At 40.5% G+C, this 26,051-nt stretch overlaps 1 protein-coding gene across 1 annotated transcript in view; it reads left to right on the top strand.

The window, feature by feature from the left end:
- plcl1 (phospholipase C like 1) overlaps positions 1-12,164 on the top strand; it is a 126,671-nt gene extending 114,507 nt beyond the window's left edge. The window contains exons 10-12 of the mRNA XM_032566892.1: positions 11-86; positions 1,307-1,416; positions 5,598-12,164. Of these exons, the coding sequence (XP_032422783.1) occupies positions 11-86; positions 1,307-1,416; positions 5,598-5,795 (384 nt within the window). The 3' untranslated portion in view covers positions 5,796-12,164. The remainder of the gene's footprint in view (positions 1-10; positions 87-1,306; positions 1,417-5,597) is intronic.
- The last annotated feature ends 13,887 nt before the right edge of the window (positions 12,165-26,051 follow it).

Below are 26,051 nucleotides of genomic sequence, written 5' to 3'. Positions count from 1 at the left end.
TCCTGTTCAGATGATCTCCGCCCAGAAACAGCTGATTGAGAACGCAGACGGTGTTCAGGAGAGGATCGACCAGGTGCACAGGGAAGGTAAAGTCTGAAGACATGAAGTTCTGCATGTATCAATACCCACAGAAATGAGTGGGTCATGAATGTATTAACTGCTCTGCTGGACAGAAGTGCAGTAACTGCTGTAGGCATGTTGCATGTTACTGTTTACATCCGGAAATTTCACGCATGCACAATTTCCGGAAGGCAAAAAGACGATTCCTTTACGTGCCATCCGTAGCCGGGCTGCTGCAGTGAAACAATGCTGTTAACAAAATGAAACCTGGAGAGGTAGGTGTTATTCATTTAGCACAGCGCACAACAGCAAAGAGCAAATAACACAGAAAAACCATTTAAGAACAATTCAAAACCACTCATATTCTTCTTTTCTCTGCCTCTGTGTCGGCTATGCTACACAGACTCGTTGACATAGTAACTGACTGACAACAGTCAATTGATACATTTATAGCAATGTTGTCACAAGTGTATCAGGAGTCGACACCAAAAAACACGCAAACATTTCCCACACAAAGAACAGAACATTCAGTCCGCCACAGTTTTCAGTTTTCAGTCTTGATGTTTATTTTGCGATTATTAATAAGTGATCTCTGTGGTAGATTAGCTAATTTAATCCCCTACTCAACTGCTAATCTGTCAGAGTTGGTGTGAGGATCACCTTTTTTTTTAATTGATCCAAAACTAACAGAATTCTGCAGCACATCTACATCTGAAGGTTATCAAAGTCAAGCTAGCATAACTGACCTCCCCTCTTCCTCAATATTTTTTTTAATGAAAACTTTTTCCTGACCTTGTTATCTACAGTAGTTGTCATAGTGTTGACAATTAGTCGCTTTTTTTATATGTCATGCGTACATTTAAGATTTGGCGCATTATGTTGACAACTAGATAGCTAAAACCAGTAGCGGTCATCTCATTGTTGGCCTCCAGCAGGAAGCTGGGGGGGCGGTACGCTGCGTGTGTGTCGCCACGCTGCGTGTGTTGCCACGCTGCGTGTGTTGCCACGCTGCGTGTGTGTCGCCACGCTGCGACGTGTCCATATGAAGCTCCATCGCCTACTTATTCAGTAGCAACCCTGCATGTGCTTTTAAACCCAGTCACTGTCACTGATCACTGCTGACCTTGGACGACCAATGCAAATTTCAGAAACATTAACCGTTTCCTATGACAACGCACCCATCAAGACGTGCTGCTGTTATATGCGTACGTTATTTTTGTCATTATCTCCTGTTTGTGTTTGTCAGGAATGGACCTCCATGAGGACCTGTCCCGGCTCTGTGAGAAGGAGGGGCTGAAGGGACGGAAGATGAACAAGGCGGTGGAGAGTTTCACCTGGAACATCACCGTCCTCAAGGTACCAGCACACAAACTGGGAGGAGGGGAAGCTCAGTCTGAGTGGAGGGCTTAGTGCACCAGCTTAATACACGATCAATACACAACGAGTTCCTGTGTGCTTCATTACTCATACACTGTAAAATTTGGTTAGTTCACCTTAACTTGTTGCCTCAACATTTCTTCTTGAATGTTATTGTTTTCATTAAAGTAGCTGATTGAGCGACGTTAACCTGTGCAATTTCAGTGAGCATAACTTAAGTTAGCTTAATAAATCTAAGTATGTTGCAGTTACTTAAACGACACCCAAAGCTTAACTTTTATTATTATATCTTCAATTTTTGACTTGAAACTGTTTATATAAAAAGAAAATGACTTCATCGAAACAGTTTCTGGCTCCTGCTTTCTATTTGTTTCTCCCTATTGTGATGTGGACACTAAAAGAGCGCCACCTATCTTTATTAGCAGTGCAACCTAAAAACATTAACTAAAATTACTTGCTGTAATTACAGAAGCTGGAATTTTTGTAAGTTTTAGTAAATTGCTAAATAAAGTTGGCAAGCTACTAACTAAAGGTGCCAACTAAACTTTAGTCAGTAGCTAACATTAGTTAACTAAAGTTAGCAAGTAACAAGCAGCATGTCTGTTAGGCACTTAAAAACTAGTACTAAATAAAGCGCATGTTTATTTTGTATTTTCATTAAATCCACACATTGTAATCAAGGTTCTGTGTTAGCTGCAGTAGAACAAATTGGATTTATTCAACATGAGCTCAGTTAAATCATGACATAAATACCACGACTCAATGAAATTCAGGGAGTTTTTATTTAAGGTTATCATATCAGGAGAATTTCATAGCAAATGGCAGATGGTCTAACTGTGTTGACATGGAGCAGCAGGAAAAATCTATACTTACATGAAGAAAGCTTCACTTCAGTTTTTTACACACATGGAGAGAATTGTTGGTTCCCCTCTGGAAATGACCGAAAAGACCCCAGTGGTGACTGAAGTAACTGACAAAAGTAATAACAAGTAAAACAATTACCGAAAATGAACCAATGAAAATCAGGCATTGTTTTGAAATATGGTTCAGAAGAATCATTAAAAAAGTAAACTAATGAAACAAGCCTGGACAAAAATGATGGTGCCACAAAGAAAAAAAAACAAACAACAAAATGATAATTTGACCATAGGAACATGTTAAACATTTAAAAGGTGACAAGTAGTCACTAGCTACGGTTCCATTACAAAAAGTCACAAAACTTTGTCAATATTCTGCAACTTAAAGAAAATATATAATTTTAAAATTGCAATGTCTCCATTGTTGCAAGTTTGTTTTTGCGGTGCGTCCCAGTCCTCCAGTCACTTCCTGTTGTCGTCTTCTTTGTGACTTGCACCAGCAGCAACATCCAGTTGTTGATCATGTGACTCATGCAATGGTAGAAATTGCTTCGATTAATGTTTTGCAAAATAAATTAATATTAATACAGCCCAAGAAAAAAAACACCTCATCCGAACGCCAAAACTAATTAAAAATTACTTTATTGTTGAGGTTGTTGTGATGTGAAAGATTTATTTGTCTGATTTTAGCTTTTTAAAACTGTTTAAGGTTTTGGCCCTGAGTGCTCTTGAGTTGATGATTTTGTCCCTTTTTACAACAAGTTTGGACTCTTGCCACTGTGATGGTCTGTCATAAAAAATTCCCCAAGACTTTAAAGTTTGTGGTTATAACAGAAAAAAATGTTGCATTTGTTTTTCGGCAGATGAATTCTATTCCTAAGCTCTATATGTAGCACCTCTTTGCTGCCAGCTGAAACACCAAATGACGAATGTACAAAAATATGGAGAGGCTGAAAATTCAGAGGCCGGTGGAAATCAAAATAACTGAGAGAAGAAGTGACAGTTGCTCCTTATTTTGCTTCCCGTGGCAGCGTAGAGCTGCATGTGGTTATTTCTGTCAGATAAGCGTGAAATGAAATTTGTGAAGTTCCCCTTTAGATGTTGTGGATGCTGAAAATACTGCTGTTGGAGGCACACTGATATATCCTGGTTTTGAGCGCCTGCAGTAAGCCTCCTCTAATCTCAGTGCTCCTTCCGCCACGTGCATTTTAGGAACTGAGAAATCCATCCAAATATTCAGCTCAGATCCAAATATCCAGGTCACAGTCAGGGAGGCTGAGGAGAGAGAGAGACAGAGGAGACGCAAACTGGATGAAGAAAAATCTGCAGAAACAACTGGTGTGCTGCCTCCAAGTGGTGGCAGAAATAGTGAGGCAGCACGAGATCAGTAAAGTCACGTTTGATTGTAGTTGCTGAAGACATAATCATTAAACATGTGGGGGAAGATGGCCTGGTCAGATGAGACCTAAACTGAACTTTTCAGCCTACATGTAAATCCCAGTTTGACAGAAAACTTGACGAGTTCTCCTGAATGCACCATCCTGACTGTGAGGCCTGGATCGTTTATCGTAACTTTCGTCATTTAAGGTGAAAAATTTCTTATCTTTATAAGATATTTGATTTATTATTGTCACAATAAATTCCAGTAATGGGAAAAAAACCAAAAAAAAACGGACTACCATGTTTTTACTTTCTCATCTACTGTTTGTTTTTTTTATCCACGAGAGTATCGCTAAGTCTTAGTGAATTTGAGATTTATTTATAGAGATTAAATACAGTTTCTATACAAAGTTAGTGACATAAATCACATTTCTTTCAGAATGTGGCTTCCTGAAGAAGCTTGTTTCGAGAGCAGCATTTATTTTTGTGGCGCAATGAATTCAGTGCCATGCAGTTAACTGAAAAAGAAATAATACACGTTTTTTTTTATCATAATTTGTGATGTTATCTCGATAATACTACAAAATATCATAAAATCCTTAGTCCATATTACCCCCCTTTATGGGTCACCATCCTGTCTGGGTGCTTCTAAGTACAGACAGAGGTACAATGGGATGGTTCATATCACATCATAATCATGACAGAATGTCCTAGTCAAGGTCCAGACTGAAGTCTTATTCAGAATTTGTGGCAAGATTTAAAAATTGATCTGTTAAACACTCTCAAAAAGTAATACCGCATATTAATTGAATTAGTTTAACATTTTTACCTCTAAAAATATTGAGTTTATTTTAATGCCCTTAAAGAGGTTATAACAAAGCATTTTTAATAAGTGATGTTGTAAGTGATATTTTCAACTACATCTGAATGAACCACCTCAGTCAAATTACTACATTAATTAAGTAAATTTAACTAAAATATTAAGTGAACCAGACTGAAAAGCTGAGAGGAAAGTATTAAAGGAAATAGATAAGTTGAGACACATGTAGGCTGTAACTGTAAAATTACCGACTAAACATGTTTTAGCAGCTAATTTTAATACTTAATTTACTATATTTGATATTATTCAGTTAAAAAATACAGTATGACCAATATATCAGAGAACATGAAAAATATTACATAATTGTTCATATAGAAAATTTAATTTCTTTCTATCTGCTGTCCAGATGCTAACAAGGCAAATGAAGCAGCCTTGCTAACGCTGGTGATGCATGAATGACAGTTTTATTGAGCATGCTCAATATTTACAGTCTTTGGAATATTTATTAGAGTGTAGTTGTTATTATCACACTATATATATGAATATGATGTTTCTCAGTTTTGTGTTTTTCTTTTTCTCTCCTTCTTGCAGCAGATTTTTAGGGTGTTGTTTTTCATTCTCTCTATCCTTCTTTTCCTTTCCCCTCACCTTTCTCTTTTCTTTTCTTCTTTCTTTTTCATTTCAGTTTTCATTACATTCGAAAAAAACTCAAACAATTTCCAATAAAGTTTTGTATCAGAACTTCTCTAAAATAATGGTCTAAGTCATTTTTGTTAAAAGTGTTTTCTCTGTCCAAATCATCTTTGGGTAAAAATAAAATAAAATAAAAACAAAACAAAAAAATTATTTTTGGCACAAAGTAAACCTGCGTGTGTGTTGATAGAACAAATACGCGCACATACACCCCATCACACAAATAAATAAATAAAAATTGATGCTTCCAGTAGCTCTCCTTCCAGTTTGACTTAAAATCATGTCATCTTCCACTTCCCTCCATTAAATACACTGATGTTTGTATTTGCAATGTAACAAAATGTGAAAAAGTCAAAGACTTGTGAGTCATTTTTCTCAAACCAGAGTTGAGTCACGTTTCTGTGTTTCAGGGTCAGAGCGACCTGCTGCGTGGAGCTAAGATGGACTCCCTGGACGCCCTGCGGCAGCTGGCTCTGGCCTGCGAAGCCTGCGGACTCACCTCCTCCTCCTCCAACTCCTCCAACAGCTTCTCCACCGCCGAGCTGCACTACTCCTCCCACCCGGCGTCGGGGCGACGGAGCAGCACGCACGGCAACGGACGCGTCTGACCCCCTCATTTAAACACGTCGATGAAAAGAAACTCGTGAAGGACCCGGGGTGGGGTGGGGTTTATGCTTTCTGGTGGAGTATCCCTTTAAGCCGTGTGGTAGACTGAAGCCTTACTGCGGTGGTGACGGGCCGGCCAGCAGAGGCGGAGCGGTGATCAGGTCAGGGTGTTGGAGATGAATGTAGAGCGGCCTCAGCTGTCCAGATCTACCTGTGTGTCCTCACTGTGTTGTCGATGTGAGAACAGACTGAAGACTTTCACTGCTCAACTCATTCACTCACAGGTTTCTGCTTTTGTTGGTACCTGCAGTTGATGCTTAACACTGAGAACAAAACCCAGTTACCGACATGAACATTAACCGTTAGCTGCATAACTAACCCTCTCTGCTCTGTTAGCATTTCACTGAAATGAAGGCGAAGCTTTCAGGTTTACAGTGCCTTGCAAAAGTATTCATGTTCCTGTTTTGCCACATTCCAGCCACTCGGATGCGTTCTATTGGGATTGCACCGGACAGAACAACACAGAGGATTTCATAATTGTGAAGTGGAAGCGCAAACATTCAAAGTTTCAGATCTGAAGTGTGTGTTTGTGTTCAGCTCAATGTTGAACTTTCGGCTAAATCATAAAGTATTCAGCAGTGTGTCTCTACCAGCTTTAGGCATCTAGACTAAAATTATTCTCTATCTTTGCAAAATGCATGAAGCTCAGTCAGATCGGACATCCCACTAAAAGAAAACATCTAATCCACAAGACCATGTTATTATGTAGGTGGTGTGTTTAGAGTCATTTACAGTGTGGGGTACTAGAGTACTGATCAAAAATGCATACATTTGCAAGGTACTATATATATTTATATATTCTCCTAAGCATTATGTAACATATCAAGAATCACTAACAAGGTTTGGAGAAGAACTTAAATTTACCAACAGGCTCTGAAGGCATCATCTGGGCTGTTGGTGGATCAGTCCACCTCTTCATGAAATCATTTCGTGGTTAGCCAGAACTGCAGAACAACATATCTGCCGCAGTGTGTGTGGATGGTGTGTTACCTCCGGCCGTGTTTCTGGACCCATGAGCCGACGTGAATCATGCGTGCGTCTTTTTAATGCGGTAACTTTTCTACTCTTACACTGTTGTGCTTTGACCAAACTCGATTCAGAACCAAACTGAACCTCACTCTAACACGTCTCTGTGGACCAAATGATCGTCACATTCCAAAAATAGAGAGTCGCAAAGAAAACAGCAAGAGGAAGTCGTGTCCAAAGTGCGTACCTGGAATAAATTATGTGTTGTTCCACAATCTCAGTTCAGTAACGGTACAAACCTGGCCTCCCAGCGTATGGAGGTGGTGCAGGTGGGCACTTTTTGTAATTTTTTTAAGACAAGTATAACAGAAAATGTTAAGTGTACACAAAGAATTGTTTTCATTAGGCTTTTTTCTGACTTTACAAACATCCAGTGACGATCTTTTATAAAAGTTACATACTTCATATATAAAGCTGCGGTATGTAACTTTTAGAAAGGAATGTTTTTTTTTTTTTACTTATTTCTTGAAGCTATCACTATGGTCTGAGACGGACAATGTGTGAAAACAACCATTCTCCTCTGCTTCCTCCCAGTACTAACAACAGAAAAACACCACTGAGCCAGAAACAACCAATCAGAGCCAGGAGGAGGGTTTCAGTGCTGCCAATCACTCTAGTGCTCATTCCCTCCCCCTTGCTCTTTGCTAAGCCACTGCTGGTTCACAACAGAGCCTGCCACCAATACTAAGGCTACTTAGCATGGCCTCCGGTGATGGCGGATAAACAGTTTTTCTGTAACAGTATGTTGTTTTTCCACCATTACCACACTGAGCAGCGTACAGGAGGATGATTGACAACACTAAGCCCCTCCTCCTGGCTCTGATTGGTTGTTTTTGACCAGAAGAGGTGCATTTCTGCAGACCATAATAGTAGCTCTGGGAGGAGAAGGAGGAGCTCAATTTTTTTCACAGATATCTGTCTCACAACATAAAGTCATGACATGGTGACAGTTTTAATGAATATGGAAAAAAAAAGACATTTTGTAAAAGTTAAATAAATAGCTTTAGGGGAAATGTAATCATGTAAAAAATTACATGATTAAATTACTGTTGTGCAAGTTCAAATAGTGGAACTGCAAAGATTTTGTGTGGAAGATGTCGGGTTCGTTTTAAACGGCCATGAAGTCGGTGGCATTTCAAAGCAGACGATTGTTTTTAAGCCCTGGGCTGAAACAAAACACCCAGGACGACCGCCGCTCTCTCCATCGCCTCGCTGCCTGAGGCAGCAGAGACTGAGCTGATGTGCTGACTCACAGCCACCACACGACTCTGACCCGTTAACGTGTGTGTCTGTGTGTGTTTAGGAAGCTTTTTAACCCTCCCGCGGTCGTAAGAGATGGGATCCATTTGACACCGCAAGCTCTTTACCCTGTGCGCGGTCCAGCGGGGTGGCACTGAACGCGCGTGCGCTTTTACACATCGTCTCCTGTAATTCGTGCCAAGACGGTGAGGAGGGTTAAAGCGGAAAGCATACAACGGAGGCAGAGCAAAGGTGACAGCAGGAAGAAGGCGATGGAACTCACTCCGGATTAACTTCTGCTGGGTTGTGTTGGACTGCAGGTGGACCTGCAGGGCGTCATAATTGGTTGTGAGCGGTAGACACAGTGACAGTACCTGCTGGTTCTGGTCTATTAATACCATCCTGACTCACTGGAGGCCTGGGGTCGTGGGCTCGTGCAGCTGCGCTCGCGTCCGCCGTGATTTCCGGCTGGCAGCCGCTGCCGGGTTTATTTGCTTTCCGACCCAGCGAAGCAGACAAGTGTTTGGGAGACCTCCACTGAACCCGGAGCGGCGAGGCGAGGCGAGACGCGACGCCTTTCCAGGAGGACGGGAGGCTTGTGGAGCTCACAGAGCTGTTCGTCTGCAGTGTTAATCTTCCATGTTGTGCTGGGGGCGCCCGCTGGTGGAGACCGAGAAAACGATGGCGGTTCACCTTCGCCTCAGGGGCAAGACGGGTGGCTGCTGGTGGGGGGGGGTGGGGGGGGGGTAATTGGAAAATTCCCAGTTAAAGTAGAACTCATTTTCAGTCATTTTTCAGTTTAGAGAGAGGAGAAGCAAAATGTAGTGCGACAAGTGGGGGAGAGAGAGCTCAGTGTTTCAGTAGTGACAGGTACCGAGCAGCAGAGCCACTGAAATGAATGGAATCCAAAAACACTGAGATCAATGATTTCTGGTCTGTTTCTCATTAAGTTTCAACCTACTGATGCTAATTTTACCTGATGTAAGAGAATAGTTATTTTTATTTTTTACCTTAAACAGATTCTACAGTTGGACTTTGCTATTAGCATTACAAACTCCTAATAGTCTGTTTTCTCTTGAGAACATGGACCGTTCCAAACCAAATAACTTTGTCTTAAATCGTTCAGCCTGCCTGTTATCTGCTGAAGGAAGCTCAGTGTCAGTTCACCAATATGGATGCCCAAAGAAGTCATGCCGAAGTTCGTACTGTGGACCTGGTAGCTGCCTTTCAGACCTGCGTTATGTAGCTGGCGGTTAGAGAGACAGTGGTGGAAAGAGCGATAGAACAACAACGGTATTGAGAGGAAATGCAAAGGCTTGGTGTGTTTTTGGGAAGAGGTTGTTGAAACAAGTGAAAAAAAACCTTTTAAATGAGTTTTATCAGTCTGAGGTTCCAGCAGTCCCAGCTTGCTTTTGCTCAGTTTACCAGCATTTTTTTGTTCTGATCTGGCTCCTTCACCCCCTGGTTCCGCGGCACATCAGAACTTGTATCAAAAAGAAAAATCATAAAGCAAAAATATTAGAATAACCAAATGATTTCTATATGTATTTGCCGTATTAAAAATTTTGTGGGTGTTTTTTAGCAACTGAAGTATATATGTTGGTCAGCAAACAGCAGCTGTTCAGTGGAGGGATGTCATGTTGTCACCGACGCACTGAATCGCCTCAGTGACGGGTAGCTGTGCAGCTAACAAGGTGTGCCTAATGTGAACCTAACCTGAAATATCTCCTGTCTCCATCATCGAATTAACCGCTTTTGGTGAAAACCGGTAACTTTCTGCAACTCTTATCCTTAGCAGCCAGAATTGTTGCACTTCACCAGGAGTGGACGCTTGGATCTGCCATAGCAACAATATCTGTTGGTAGCGAAGCTACCAACAGACATTTTCCGGGGTGTGATGTCACCTGGAGTTTCCCTTTTCATCGTGCCAAGACTGAGTTGCCACAGTGGCAGAGAGCTCCTTTTCCAAACGACCAGTCGATATCCTGCTCTGTTGTAACAGTTCAGGATGACCAGCCATCGTTCAGGGTGAATACAGTTTATAGTCAGCTAATTCTGGTTGCCAACAAAGTACTTGGTGAATCTGTAGTTTTATGGTTTTCCAACGTTGGTTAACTTAACTTTTCGTGTGGCTGCTGTATGAAAGGCCGACTGTAGACATCTTTAGCTACTTTGACCATAAATTCACTCAAAGTCCTTGCTTTCTCACACAGACAATGGACTGCCAATCACATCGTTGGATTTAATTTCCTGAAATTCTTGGTATAAAAATGTGCAGCCCAGGAGAATCAGAGCGTAATTCATCACAGCTGCAGAGTTTAGTTGTTTTCATGCTAGCACCCAAAATTTAAAAGAAAAGGCATCGTCTCTCCAGCTCTCTAGGACTCTCACATACAAACAAACAAACAGTCGCACACGTTTTGCTCAGTCACATGTTCTCTTTGCAGTATTTTTGATGAAAAAAAATAAACCCTGGTCTGCAGCTGAGTGCAGTGCTTTTCTGCCTCAGTGAGTGAATATATTTCTGTGTTTCACCTGTAACTGACTGACGTACCCCGATCCCTGAGGCGCCTCGCTGCCAATCTGTATGAAAGCATCAGATTGACGTGAAACTGTGAGATCAGTCAGGTATTTTTCACCCTGGTGAGCTTCCTATTGGTGAGATTGTTGTGCTTGCATTAATTAATGATGTGCAGCGTTCACATTCCTCTCTACTGGTAAAATAGGAGTCATCTGTGTTCTCTAAAGCACTACTTATACACCAATCAGCACAAAGGACAGAAGCAAGGAAATGCATTAAAATAAGTACATTTACAAAATTAAGGAATAGAAACCTTCAATAAATTAATAAATGAATGATGCATAAACAATAAGCATCGCAGTCTTTGTTTTTTATGAAGTTTATTCCGGAATTAAGGATCAGATTAGATCATTCTTAGCATTTCAAATCTTTCTCTATTAACTCCAAAATGGTTGACATGCATTTCTGTATGAAACTAGAGGAATTTCTAACTCTTTAATTTCATGAAGCCAAATACTTCGTCACTGTAAATGATGAGTCTGCAATAACACAAAACTATGAAGCTGCATGTCAGCAGCATAGATAGAGATGCTGCAATATTGCCTGTAGAAATTGAATACAAAAGTAACCCAAGAATGGAACCCAGAGGAACCCCACATCTGAGTTTTGTTCAACTCCAACATTTTAATTATAAATCCAATGTTTATGATCAGGCAAGTGAACGGCAGTGCCGAGGTTCAGTAATACGTTAATATGCAGTTAAGAACCTGTAGATTTGTCACTTAGGGTAGTGAGGGAGTCCAGTCTCTGTGCTGTTATTAAAAATTCCTTGTCACAAAATTGCATTTATTAATTAAAACAAAACTGTACTTGGTCTCTGACAAAAATGTTAAATTACATATGAACCTGTCTCTTTTTATTGGGCTTCTTTAAGTGAGGTTTGATCACTGCATGTCAACTAATTTTTACCTCACAAAAATTAGACTAATATTGATCATGTTGATGGCTATTGACCTTGCTGTTATTGTGCTGGGAAATGCAAATCTGTTAAACTTTAAACTCTCACAACACAGACACACACACACAGATGGGAAGCACATCAGGCTGAGTAAACCAGAAGACGCGTCTGTGTTGGGAGGATGAGATCGGGGTGCCGCAGCCTTTCTGTTAGCTGCGTGTCTTATGGACTCGCTCTGATTGTGTTCTTCAGCGTGCTGTACGACGACACGTCTGTTCAGACTCGCGCTCTAATAGACTCACTGGAACGTGGTGTGTAGCTGCCATCGTGCTGTGGACTAACGTGTGTGAACATTTGGAAATCTGTAACGGTTTTTAGTCTGTGTGTCGCCGTGGCCTTTGCAGGTGTTTGTGTCGACCCGTGTCTACTCTGCTGACCTTTAACCCAGTGTTGTTCCCTCCGCTGTTCTCACAGTTCGTTTTTTGTATAATTAAAGAACAAAAGAAGAAGCAAAGCTATTTATTGAAGTGTGTTTAAATGACAAATAAATATAATAAATTAACTAGATCTTGTTTTTATTTTAAAGCTACTGTGTTTTCTATCTGATAAAAATGATCAAATATAACAAAAGTATTTATTCCAGACTGATAAGAATAAAGTTCTTTTTTTTCCTGAAGTCATCTTGTTTCCTTTCACCTCTCTGTAACGCTGCCATTCGTTCTCATTGTAGAAAGACGTTCTTTAAAGCTAAAATATTTTGGCTTAAAAGCATACAATGCATATCATCATTAAAAATATAAATAATCAAACTAAAGCTGTTTTTAACTGATCATTTATGAAGCTAAATTGGGGTTAAGTTTGTTCGAAAGGAGAAAAAATTCAAAATGAAATCAAAAAGTGCTAAGTGGTCTTAGTGCTGTCAATCAATCTCGCATGCGGCTGCTCATTGCCCCCTCCAGCTGCTCCCCTGCTTCACTACAGCTTCTTCCTGATAGCAGACCTTGTATGGATGCTAAGGCTAGTTAGCCAGTGGTGACGGCAGAGAAGCGGTTTTCCTGTAACAGTAAGTAATTTCTCCACATTGACCAGCACAGACACAGGGATGATTAACAGCACTTTAGACCCTCCGCCTGCGTCTGATTGGTTGTTCTTGTTTTGCATGGTGCATTTCTTCACACAGCAAAAACAGCACCGGGAGCTGGAGGGAATCCATCTTTTCACAGATTATCTGTCTCATATTAAACGGTCACCATCTTGTGACAGTTTAATATGTAAAAAACATTTTTTATATAAAGGTTACATAATGTAACTTTAACAGGCAGTGTAGACTGTTGAGAGCCACTTTTAGTTAATAAGAGTATTAAATAGATAGATTTAATAGATTTAATAGATGGAGAGTAAAGGAAGCAAAGACAACAGAGTAAAATGTATATAAACTATATAAAACTATGAACTATAATTGTTTTTCTTTTTTTTTTTTTTACAGATTTATAGGCAGATTTATACGCTAAACCCTTAGAAGATACTGCTAAGAGTATCTTCTGCACTGAGAATAACTCTGCTTGATGTAACCCTGTCTCACCAGGAGGGGGAGCCAAACATCACCATATAGTCTCAGTCAAACTCCTCTCACAGACAATCTGCTGTCATCCACTCATATTCAATCACTTCAAAAAACCAAAGTCTGAGATTTTAAATAGTATCATCCATTCAACGACAACATGTATATTTTGGGAATGTTAGAGGATATATAGACATACTCATACTCAGGTAGAACATGCAAACTTTGTGTCCTTCAGTTGTAACTTAAAGCAAAAGTGAAAAACTTAAAATAATTATTTAGTTAGACCAACATGTTTCTTCTTACTGGAAGTGATACAAATATTTTTAATTGCCCCATCAGGATTGATCTTACTGAAATCTGATATAAATTGTAAATTAGTATTTCTTGTCATCAAAATGTCTTGATAAAAATGTCAGTCTGCGCTCAGTTACATATTTTATGAATGCATGTAGATGAAGACATTTTGGTACATGTAATAAATTACATTAGCGATAACTATTGAAAGGAAAGCAAAGAAATATATGAGAATTAATTATGTCTTCCTAATGTTTCCTGATGTTACTAATTTTCAATCCAACTCCAGTAAAAACAACAGAATCCCATGACGCTCTGTGAGCAGCAGCTCGGCTCTGTGAAGCACACATCACCAAACGTTGGTTTAAATCTGCCAATATTTATGAAACCATGACGTGTCGAGGACGTTCCATCAGTTTCAGGTGACAGACGTATTTTTTGGTCACTCTGCTAGAAAAAAGAAAAAAAAAACTTAAAAAAAACCTGAATCTCAAAAAAAAAAAACAATCATGTTGCTGGATATCTTGAAAGTCTCGCTGTGATCTGATTTATCTGTCCCTTATAATCCAAACAGGTACAAAGTGATATGAAGTGCCACTTAATAAGAAACACCAATGGGAGGCTGTGTGACTCTGGATAGATAGCTGTGATTGGTTCATTTAGACCTAAAGCACAAACTGGCATCAAATCAAATGAAGAGATTATCTGTCTCATACCATATTGTCATGACATGGGGACAGTTTTAACAACTATGTAAAGAACTTTTTCATATAAAAGTTACGTACTGCATCTTTAAGTACAGTACTCAGCATATTTACTTGGCTACTGCCCACTTCTTGGCCGATGGCTTCAAGTCGGGGTCCCTGTTCCTGTTGGACGAGCAATGACGGACCAATCAGATGCATCTCCTTGTCTCTAAAATCAAATGAGAATATGAACATGTTGATGTGAGCAGATGTATGGTAAACCCTGGGCATGGTGACCTATCAGTCAGTGTTTATGATGGTTGACGGCCGGTACTCTCTCTCTCTCCCTGCCTCCTCCTCCTCCCTCAGGAAGTGTCGGCCAGCAGATGGGAGGTGATGGAACTGTGTGGTAGCGTAGGCGGCGACATGACGAGCTGTCAGGCCTTAATGCATGCTAACATCTGGAGGTTGTTGGCCACGTCACTTCAGGGCCGTCTAGCCCCGGGCCACGAGGCGCCCTGAGGGACGCACACCCGGGGCCGAACACGGGCCCCCGAGATGGGGAGCTGCAGCACTCATGGCTGCCTGCACGGCATCGCCTTCAGCGTCAGGAGGAAGACGAGGAAAAGAAGATGGCGGTGGGAATAATACCTAACTTAGCAGCAACTCAAAAGTGTCAGAGAAGAAACTTGTCTAAGTGGGTCATGATGTGTGTGTGTGCTGCAAGACTATCAGAACAATACATTTAAAGTCTGCGTAACCTGCCTTTACGTCTTTGTGTGATTATCACAGTAAACAGCTGCAAATAGGCCATCATAAGACATCCTGTGTGAGCGGGAGGCGAAGTCAGGCGGGCGGGCGCAGCGGGGTGACACACAGACCGCTAAAACCCTCAACGCCATTGAGGCACTTTGCTATTAGCGCTTCACGCTCGCGTCTAGCATCCAAGAAGCAAGTGCCTCTTCTGTTTTAATGACAGCCCTCACCCAGAGGTAATTTCACAGTGATTAAGGCAACGGGGAAAAAAAATCCCATCTTAAAAGTCTCTAAATTGCATCTTATTTATCCACCTTTTAACTAACTACAAAAGGCAGACAGACAATGGCACTGCATGGTTCTACCTCTCCTGGCGAACAATTATACCTCAGACATTATCTGCTTCATTGTTGGTTATTAAATATGGCGCCCTGGAGATAACGCAGAGTCAGACCTTTGATGGAAAAGTTAAGATGAAGGAAATTAGCTTGCGTGAACTTTTAAAAAATACATTTAATTTTCTTTTTGCTTCACAATAAGCGGCATCATGCCAACAAGCGCTCTGACCAAACCTGCTGCCTTAGCCGCAACCAGAGAACAACAGATTCCATTTAGTCAATCAGAAGTGGCTGAGGTTGGACAGATTGCCATGAAATGTATTACACATGCTTTTCATGGTTGATTGTGTATGATCTTCTTAATTTTCCAGACCAGATTTTACTTGAGGGTAATCTGGCTGTGATGGAAGGCCCTTCATTCTGTTAGTAAAACTTTATTCATATAGCACCTTTCAAGATAAAAATGACAAAGTGCTTCAACAAACAAAATAAGAAATACACAAAACAAATTCAAACAGAAGCAGATATAAACAGGAATGAAAATGGATGTGACTGGATCTCCATTCCAGATAGAGATCTCCAAAGTTACCTGGAATCACCTGGTGTCTTGGTTCTGGTGACCGTCTGACCCACATGAACGATGTTTTCTGGAGAAAGAGATGACTTGAAAATGTTCAGCGTAGGAGGATGGACCTTTTAATCCACACATGTCTTTAACAAATGGGTTCTTGAATCTGGGACCTCAGGGAGGAGCTGGTGGATAAAAGAGGGAAAGTTATGTCAAAAGTTTGGGTGTATTTTGGATATTTAAAACTAACAAATAAAAACATAATAATCAGCGATACAGACTCATACTCATTTCTTGTTTCGAAGTTGTTGTTTTTTTGCTTCATATGACAGTGGTCAGACAGGAAGGCAGTCAGAGGGAAAACATGTGGCAAAGGTCGACCGGAACTCGAACCTGCGACGGCCACGTCCAGGACCAAGGCCTCCGTATGTGGGTCACACGGTTTACCCCTTCACCCATTTATAGCTTTTATTAGCTCATCCTAATAGTGGTACCACGTCCAGAGATGTGGATGTAATGTGGTAGCGTCAACTCAGAAAACCACAACAAGAAAAAATAAATACATTCTTACCAGAATATTAACACAGTTCATCTGTCCTTGTGCTCCTTGAGATGCACACAGAACAAAACAGCAGAAATCCCTGGACTGTGTTTCTTCAAAATGAGCATTAATAACATTTTCAGTCTTCTGATTATCAGGACATAACCAGGCACACAGTCAGCTCTAAACTCTGATCCACAAAGATCATCGTTTGATGCCAACTGGTCAAGAACAAATGACCAGATTAATGTGCCAGATTTCAGGTTTGGGTGGACAGTTGAGTGGACTGGTATGAAATGGGGATGACCTCTGGATGATGGGTCCTGCCAGTTGTCCACCTGTAAACAGTCATTCTTCATAATGGACTTTCTTCCAAATCTACTCCATGGTCTTTGCTGTTTTATGGCGACTCCTGGCACTTTCTCGTCCTCAGACTCCCTCTGCACATTGTGAGGAACTTTCCGGTTTTCACATGAATGGCGCCTTCTCGGCCAAAAGGCTGCCTGGTCACTGTTGGTATGTGCTGATAGCTTGCCTCTTGTTTTTGGGAGTGAGTTAGCTCTTCAGGAACTGCCTCACTCTCTGGAACGTCACATTTCCTTGTCTCCTTTGAGTGGTTGCTGTTCACCTTTCAGGGTCTTTGTAGCCGTCCTTTCTGAGCCTTTGCTGTATAAACTTTCCCAGTGTACAGCCAGAGGTTTGGACAATATTTTCCATATGTCTTCAGTGTATGTTCTGTTTGTGATTTGTAAGAAGACTTAATGTACATATAGGCATTTGGATCTTAGGTAAATTCAGAGCAGCATCGACTGGAATGTCATTTATGACTGAGAGCTGCTGTTTCTTGGTGACAATACAGGTGAAAGCAAGTCTAGGACAGTTATAATAGTTTAGTTAGTTGGTTAAGTTGGTTATAATTTTTCTGCATTAATTACTGTTCTAATTTATTTCAGTTAAAAATGTTTTCTCAATCTCAGTTTTCCTTCCTTCGTTACTTTTGTTATCTACGATAACCTGCGTTTCAGGTCAGTCCTGATCAGTCTTTCTCCTGCATGTTGCACTGTTTAAAAAAAAAAAAAGTCTTGAGTTTTCAAAATCACTCTTGGTTTCAACAACTTAACTGAAAAGGAACTGATAAAACAGCCAGTAGTTTCTGCTTCACAGGTCCATTCATTCCTGCACTGACCTCAGTGAAACGGGGACACAATCGGCTTCAACGAGTTTGGCATGTAATCAATGAGGTCCCGTCAAGACGACTCACCTCCGTCAAATCACGTTCTATTGTGCAAGTCGCAGAGAAAGGCGTGGATAATTACAGCTGAGAGCCGAGAAGTCCTGCCTCCCTACCTGAGCAATCACTCTCCATCTTTAAAGTCATTGTATCATAATCACAGCCATTCACAACTCGGCAAAGTTTGAAATCTACGCCGTCTTCTCATCCTCCTGAATTATCCCCACCTTCCCAACTCCGTTCATTTCATTTTTAACTCGATTGTGCACTTATAGACGCGTCAGCCCGTTTTACACAGAAACACTTTGTTCTGACTCTGCACTGCAAAAACACTAAAGTATTTTTGGTCTAGTTCACAGAGCAAATACTCTATCACACTTGAATTAAAACGAAAACTAACTTACAAGTAAATTTTAAACAACATATAGGAGCTTGTATTAATTCTTTAACACAAAAGATTTAGCTCCATGGTCAGATTATTTCACTATAGCAAGACATCTTTCTCATATTGTAAGTGAAATAATCTGCCAATAGATCTAGTACTCTTTCAGAATTATTTACTAAAAACAAGCTCCTATATCTTGCTTAAAAGTTATCTATAAGATAATTTTATCTTATTTCAAGTGTGCTAAGATATTTGCACTAGAAACCAGACCCAAAATAGGATTTTGTGCTTTTTGCAGTGTGAAAGGTTTAGCCCATGGGAGCAAAACATCAACCAGAACCCCTGTTTATATCTGAGTGTGAACCGGACACTGAGATTTTACCTTCATCTCTTCACACCTGGTTGAAAACCGCCATTTTAATCGTATCGGTCTTCCTGTAGCTCGCTGCAGAAACACACACGCGCGCAACGCCCACGCTCCTCCAAGCTAACGTTGCTAATGTTAATAGCTTGTGCCTCTTTAATTGGTCCCTAAACGCTGCAGGCAGGGTTCCCACTGCGTGTTTAATGAACAGGTAGCACTTCATGATTACAGCAATCTCAACCCACCACCCTGCTGCTGCAGACTGCTTTCACGCGAGCCGCCAAGCGCGCACACACACACCGTCCACGGCCTCGTACGCAAATGGACAAAAGCAATTTGAGACGCTCCCGAGCGCCGCGGGACGCTGGCTAAATTAGAGACGAAGGAGGAGCGGGAGCAGGGGGAGACAACAAAAGGAAAATGAGAGATGAGCGCCAAAGAAAGATGATTACTGGGTTTTGTGAGGAGAAGAAGAGATGGAATCATTTCATAGCGCGTGGCTGGAGGAGCGGTGGGCGTCAGGACGCACTGCCTGACGGGAAACCAGGAGCTGCGCTTCTGTTACAAATGTGCGCGCAAAACTTTGTCGATGCTCCCCAAATGTAATGAAAAAACACACAATTTCACAATTGTTTCCATTAAAACTGGTGTATAAAACTTTTATTTAAAAAAAGGGTTTTTTTTTCTTACCTATTTGTAGAAACTGCTACCATGTCACAGTTTCAACAAACTGAGCCAAATAATGTGTCAAAAAAAAATTGAACTCCTCTTCCCCCAGTACTAACTAGGAACAGCCAATCAGAGTCAGGAGGTGGGTCTTAGCGCTGTCAATTTCCCTGGGCTGCTGCTGCTCACCTCCCCTTCCATGCTCTGTGCTAAGCTGCAGCTAGCAGAGCTGGTTGTGAATGCTTATGCTAGTTAGCATGACCACCGATGACGGCAGATAAACAGTTTTACTCTAATGGTTAAATGGTAATGAACATTTTACTATTAGTAAATGTTCCTAATGAGGTTAATTGGCAGTGTTTAGACCCTCTTCCTGGTTCTGATTGGTGTTGGTCTAGTGTGGTGAAATTCTTCAGACGGCAATAGTATGTAGGGTAAAAGTGGAGGAGATTGATCTTTTCATTGATCTCGTTGTTGACCACTTGACCCATAAAATGCGAAAAAAAAGTGTTTCTATTGCAGTTTTGCAAAATACAGTAATTTCAATACAGCCGGAAAACCACCTCATCCTGCAAAATTTTTCATCTAAAAATGTTTTTTTTTTTTTTATTGGGATATTTCCATTATGCAAATATTTGTTTGTAATTCCAATTTGTGGAATTATATGGTCAATGGAACTGTAGTTACTGATAGGACAAATGCTGTCTTGTTTGTTTTTCCCCTGAACAGCTCTCCTTGCTTCTTTTTCCATATTTTAGTTTTTCTAACAGACTGAGAAAATATCAGTACTCTTAACACACAAGTAACACACATTTTTCCTACTACACTAGAATAAAATACTAAAGTTCCACTGTCACGTTATAATAACGTTTTTGTTAATAAAAATACATCGCTCAAAACGATGACATACACATTTTGGTATACCTGCTATGGAAAGGTAGCAGTTTGTTAGTATTTACCAAACGGTTTTACACTCCTGTGTAAATCAGAATATGTCAAAACTGGAATCTGGGTTTATCATAGTCGGTTAAAGCAACGACTAAGCAGTGCTTATAATCTATCTTACTATAATTCACCTTATAATTTGGTGATAAAACCTACTGAGCATTCTCAGAGGAACAGTCTGAAGGTAACCTATGGGGATGATAACTAATAACAGCCATTTAATGGGCTGATAACGCCTGAAGCAGGTGGAACTGATCTGAATTCGGTCTTTATAACTCTCCTGTAGGTCTGTGGCTGTCACGCAGTGCGCTCTCTGAAGCTCCACTCCTCAGTCCGTTGACAAAGATGTAAGTTGACGGTTTTTTGGGGTTTCCCCCCACTCCACTGGACCCACTCGCACAGAGCCAACAGCAACCTTGGTGGGTCTCATGGAAGGCCTGTATATGCGTTCGGCTGGGTGGCAAACCTCATGCTGTATATATATTTGTTCAAACTGGTGCGTGTTGTGCAGTAATCCTCCGCCGCTCGGCTCAGCCTCCCACACGTGTATGTAAACAGGCCGGGCAAGGCCTTGGGGGAGATGTGATGGGTGAGGCTGGAGAGAGAGAGGGAGGCCATGCTCTGCCAGATGCCCTTTGTAAATAAGCGCAGTCCTCCGAGGGGCGCCATTGGGCATCCTGACTGGCCCGTCCCGGAGGACCCAATCAGGGTGTCGCCCTGGCGTAATGGGCAGTGGGAGGACGGGGTCTGGCCTCTGTGTGCTTGGTGTGGACCTGCAGTCACTGTGGCTCTAATTCATTAAAGCAGCTCTCTAATATAAACAGCCATTCATTTCACTGCCTGACATTGGGCCGTCTGGACAATGTGAGGTGCCCCAATAGAACTGCCATACACTGCAGTGTGTGTGTGTGTGTGTGTCTGAGGTCTCAGAGAGCCTGATGGTTCTGACCCAGTACAGTGAGGCAAACCAGAGGTGCCTGCTGATATAAATGCGGGTCACAGAGCAAAACGCTAAGCTGCTTGTTAGAAAATTCCACATTAGTACAATTTTAAAGGGGCAGTATTGTGAAAATTCAACTTTTTTAAGCCTAACATCATGTTATAATGTTACTACCTCATCGAAAACGTACCTGGAGTGGTGTCTTAATTCCATCATGCATGTTTGAGAAATCCTTCAATCTCCCGTGGCAACCATTCAAGTGTGCAAAGACCCTGGGTAAACCTGCTGCACCTTCAAGACGAAGCTCCTCCTCTGAGCTGCAGTTTCCAAACTTCCTCCTCACAGAGCAGCCCTCTCCCAGTCAGCTCCTTCAGACTAGCCAGCAGCAATTAGCAAACCAAGCATCTGCTTGGAACAGATGCTTAGGAACCAAGCATCTGTTGAGCTCATTACAGGAGCAACTTCTCACTGAAACATTGGTAAAAAAAGAAAAAGTTGTTAAAGGGTTCATAGAGGAACCATGTTGTGATGACTTCTTGAGGGCTGAGTTTCAGGAAGAGCTGGAGTTTTTAAAGCGATAGAGACTCAATTTCTTTTTTTTTTCTTTATTTCTGCCTTCTTGGATATGTATTTATTTAATTTTCCTTTGAGATAAAGTATTTTTGAATTAAGCTGATATAAGCTAGCATTCGCCCTGCAGCAGGGATAGCAGAGATGGTAGAAAAGAAGTTCCTTGCTTCAAAGGTTCAAATGTTTTTTTAGCCCAATTTCAAGGTGTTAAATTACTAAACTAAATTACTTTTGTTATATTTTATGTATTTAGCATTTTTATAACAACTGAAGGTAACATAGTTACTTGATTGTGCTACAAAATGGCTCTATGTATGTGGCTAGAAAACACATGATCCTGCTCCTTTAACTACCATTCATAAGTACTAGTACTCCTAAAACACTCTGTGTTTTTGTTCACATCTGGACCTTGGCAATACTAAACCTGTGGTCCAGCCAACACCACCAGCATCAGTCCAGTCAACAGCAGTCCAAGCAATAAACATGATTGAAGATGGGAATGGTGACGTCATGAAGAGCAAAGTGGCTGTAGAGAGAGAACATTTGGGACACAACACCCATAGTCCTCTGCTTTGTTTGCACTCTTTGCAGAAAGCTTAATGCACAGTAGAAAATGATGGTCACCATCTCTATTGATTTTTCAAGAAGTTTTCACAAGAAACCTGGCACTAGAAATTCCCAACTTTGCCGTTGCTGAAAATGAAATGCACCTCTTTGTCCTTAATAGAATAAACAAATTGACATATTCTGCAGACTTTTTCATTTAATTTCTTAAATCTTTTTATATACAGTGCTAGAAATATACTGCAGCGTGTAAATTAACAAATAATTTAACTCTCTTTAAAATATATAAGAAAATAAGCGTCTTATTGCATCTAAAATGCATTAAAGAAATTCTTTCATTCAGCTATCAATCATTTGTAGTAACAGATGCATCTGCACTGATTATTAGAACTAAGTGACTAATAATTGAATAGCGAAAGATACTTAATAGGAGATTTTCTTTTCAGAATTTGAACCAGTTTTGATATGAACTTATTTATATTCATTGTTTCTTTTTATCTTAATTTCAAAACGTACATAGTTTTGCACAGTTTTGGATTAATTACTGCTCTGAATATGTTGTTCTTTCTGCAGATCACCTTTTTCGGCATCTGTATGCTCCAGTTAACAATTTATTAATTATTAAATATGTCAAAGCTAATTTCAATAATCAATTCAGTTCATTCATCGCAATAATAAAGAGGATGCACACATCTGTGTTATTGTCTTTTAATTGAACGGAGAACTTAAGCAAAGTTCTCCGTTATTATTATTTTAGTACTAAACTAAAATACATTTTAATTAACAAACTTTTAATATAAAGTTCCTGCTAATAAAAAAATTAACCTGTCTGATTTTGCAAAAAAAAAAAAAAAAGAGTAAAAATGTTGGCCATATAAGCAGCAAAGTTCTGCAAACCTGTGTTAAAGAAAACAGAAAGAGGTAGTTTTACAGTACACTTCAGTTTTAGCTGAAAGGAAGAACTGGACTTAAATACATCAACGCACATAAGTTCCTAAACCCCCCCCCCCACCCCACTGCCTTCTCACACACCACACACACACACACACACACACACGTGCGCAGACACGTAAATCGTCACTCCTCCGTCTCCAACGAGGCCAAATTTGCCAGATTAGACCCCCTGTAGCTCACACTTAACTCCATTTCTCCTCATTCCTTTGTGATGAAACCTTCTGCTTTGATGATCCTATAGTAAAAAAACTGTGGGAGAACCCAGAGAAGAGCTGAAGACAGTTTGAAATCATAGAATGCAAACGACTTTAGTCATAATGGTGAGTAATCATGGCGCATTAAATTACACCTTGAAAAGGACGTAAATGGCTCTGAACGTCTCTGTGAAAGATGATCACAGTCTCAACTGACCAAAAGGAGGAATTTGTTTTCTCTGCATATGCTTTGAAAATATGTGTGATATTATTCGTCACAAAATGTGTTTCATTTGGGCATCGGTGAGAAAGTTGCTGAGCAGTTTTAATGTGTCTGCTGTATCAGTGACAGAGAGCACTTCAGGAATCAGATCCCATAGTAAAGAAACTTGGTGTTATTTTAGACCAGGATGTCATTTAAATCTCAGGTTTCAGAATAGAGATTCACAATCTGATATTAATATCTGTATTGATTTCCATATTGAAAAAATTCTACATTGGGTATTGATGATGATGTACCCGATCCATAAGGATAGAGTTATTCTATGCGCCTCCCCTGAGATTTATTTTACATTATATATGGAATTCCTAATTGCACTTTCTAAATCATTTGATAGAAGGTTTGTTACAATTTATTTTTAAATATGTGACCAAAGTAGTCAACCTATTGTTTTTGTCAGTTTCAGTTTCTTTGTTATTTATTGTACATTTGCTGTTCTACTCCTAACTGCACTGACTGAACAAATCAAAGTTGTTTTTCCATGTTTCACCAAGCCTGTGAAGCTGTTGGTGTATTAATTGTGCTGCACTGGTGCAGAGTTATCAAATAAATTTGTAATTAATTTATGTCCGTTTAAAAAAAAAAGAAACAACTTCAGTCAATCCTGAACTGTTTTTCTGTTTCGGATCGGTATCGGCCAATGCTAACCCTCAGATATCTGTATTGGTATCGGAAGAGAAAAAAAGTGTATTGGTGCGTCCCTTCATGAGACTAGACCAAACTACAGACAGTGGCTCACAGTGAGCCAGGATCGATGTAAAATGGAAAATTGACCAGGAATGTGAGATGGCAGATGGCTCAGCATACTTTGACACAGTCAGAAAGGGCGTGGCCGCCCACTCACACTGATACTAACTGTGGAACCTGGGCTTTATAGGGCTACAAATACACAAATAAATATATACACACACCCATCCATTCGAGAATTCACCCACAGATGCAAATACACACACGCACCCCTGCACCCGCCCACACCCGCACACCTAGGTATCTGTGACCACTAATTGTGTCTGGCCAGCGCCGTCCCCAGCAGCCAGGGTCATGAGAGCGCTGGGTAGCCATTGTGGTGCCCTGTTAAACATAGCTCACCCTGAGACCTGTTATTACCCCTCCAAACTATCATCTTTTTCTCCTCAAAACCGGGCCGGCTCAGTCAGTTTAATGAAGCCGGCATTCCAGTGGAGGGAAACCGACATCGGCTCCCACAGTCCCGTGAAGTAGCAACACTTAATGGTGGTAGACAGCAACCTCCAGAGAGCAGAGTGGCTCTCCGTACGCCACTGTGCAACGCACTGGACATTTTTTAGCATTTAGTGTGCCACTGTGGTCTGCTTCCATTCTCATTGTGAGTAGTTTTGTAATGTTTAGCAACGTTCTTCATGCACATTTAACTTCTGCACATTTCGACACTTTAATAGCAGTAACATAAATAGGTCTAGCTGGCCTATTAGTTTTAGACAGATCAAAATTGGTTTATTTCACAGAACTGTATGTGAAACACTTTTTTCCTATCGCATGAATCACGTGATCAACAACCGGATGTTGCCACTGGAGCAAACAATAAAGAAGACAACAGGAAGTGGTTGGAGGATGACGGCGCTGCATGTCTTTTAATGACTCATCACATGAGCAAACTCATTCACATGTGATTTTAATTGTGTTTATTATGTAATGGATAAACTGCAATTGTGAAACTGTGTCTTCTCAACATTAGCAGACTAGTAAGTTTTGTGCACATTTATAATGGAGGCTCAGCTACTTTTATAGCAGAAACATCAATGTGTTTGACTGGGATGTCATGGGATAGACCGATGCAAGTAATAGTATGGCTTGCATTGGTATTAAGTCTCCTTAAGTTAACAGAAGAAACCCACTTTAGTATAATTGTATGTTTGTACCAGCTGTGCACATCTAGGAGCTAAAAGTGTTATTCAGTCTTATTAAAATAGCTCAATTAGATTAGATTTAGGTCTGGACTTTGACTGTGCCATTGAAGCACATGAATACCCTGTATGTATGCAGTCACAATGCTGCTGGAAGGTGAACTACTAACTACAGATGTACGATAATGCATATTTTGATATCGATCCAACACCAATATATAAAAAACAAACACTTTCTAGGTTTTTGCATACAAAATAGAAAAATGAGTATAAACAACTGTATGCTGAAATATTTGAATGTTTGTGACATCAGCAACACTGCATCAAAGGGATTTTACACCCTTTTTAAACATGTTATTTGTAGATTAAGTTGCATTTTTCAAAAATGTCTGACATTTATTTCAGTATACGATGATTATTGACCCCTTCTGGGGATTTTCAGGTTCTGTGTGAAGCGCTGCTAGAATTGAACCAAAGCAAAAGCTGAATCTAATCATCTGGAAAACACATCTGACACCTGTGTTTTCCAGGCATCAAGTAACTATGCTACCTTTAGTTGTTATAAAAATGTTGCATATATATCAAATATGACTTAAAAGAAATTTGACTTCATAATTTAACGCCTTGAAATTGGGCCTCTGTCTCTTTAAGGAGCTCCTGCTCTTTCTGAAAGGAAGTCATCACAACATGGCTCCTCAGCAGTTCCAGCAGGTGTTTGCCAATTGATGCCG

Source organism: Xiphophorus hellerii, chromosome 7 (genome assembly GCF_003331165.1).
Source record: "Xiphophorus hellerii strain 12219 chromosome 7, Xiphophorus_hellerii-4.1, whole genome shotgun sequence".
NCBI lineage: Eukaryota > Metazoa > Chordata > Actinopteri > Cyprinodontiformes > Poeciliidae > Xiphophorus > Xiphophorus hellerii.
The sequence above is the reverse complement of the archived record's forward strand: the minus strand, read 5'-3'. Positions and strand labels throughout refer to the sequence as shown.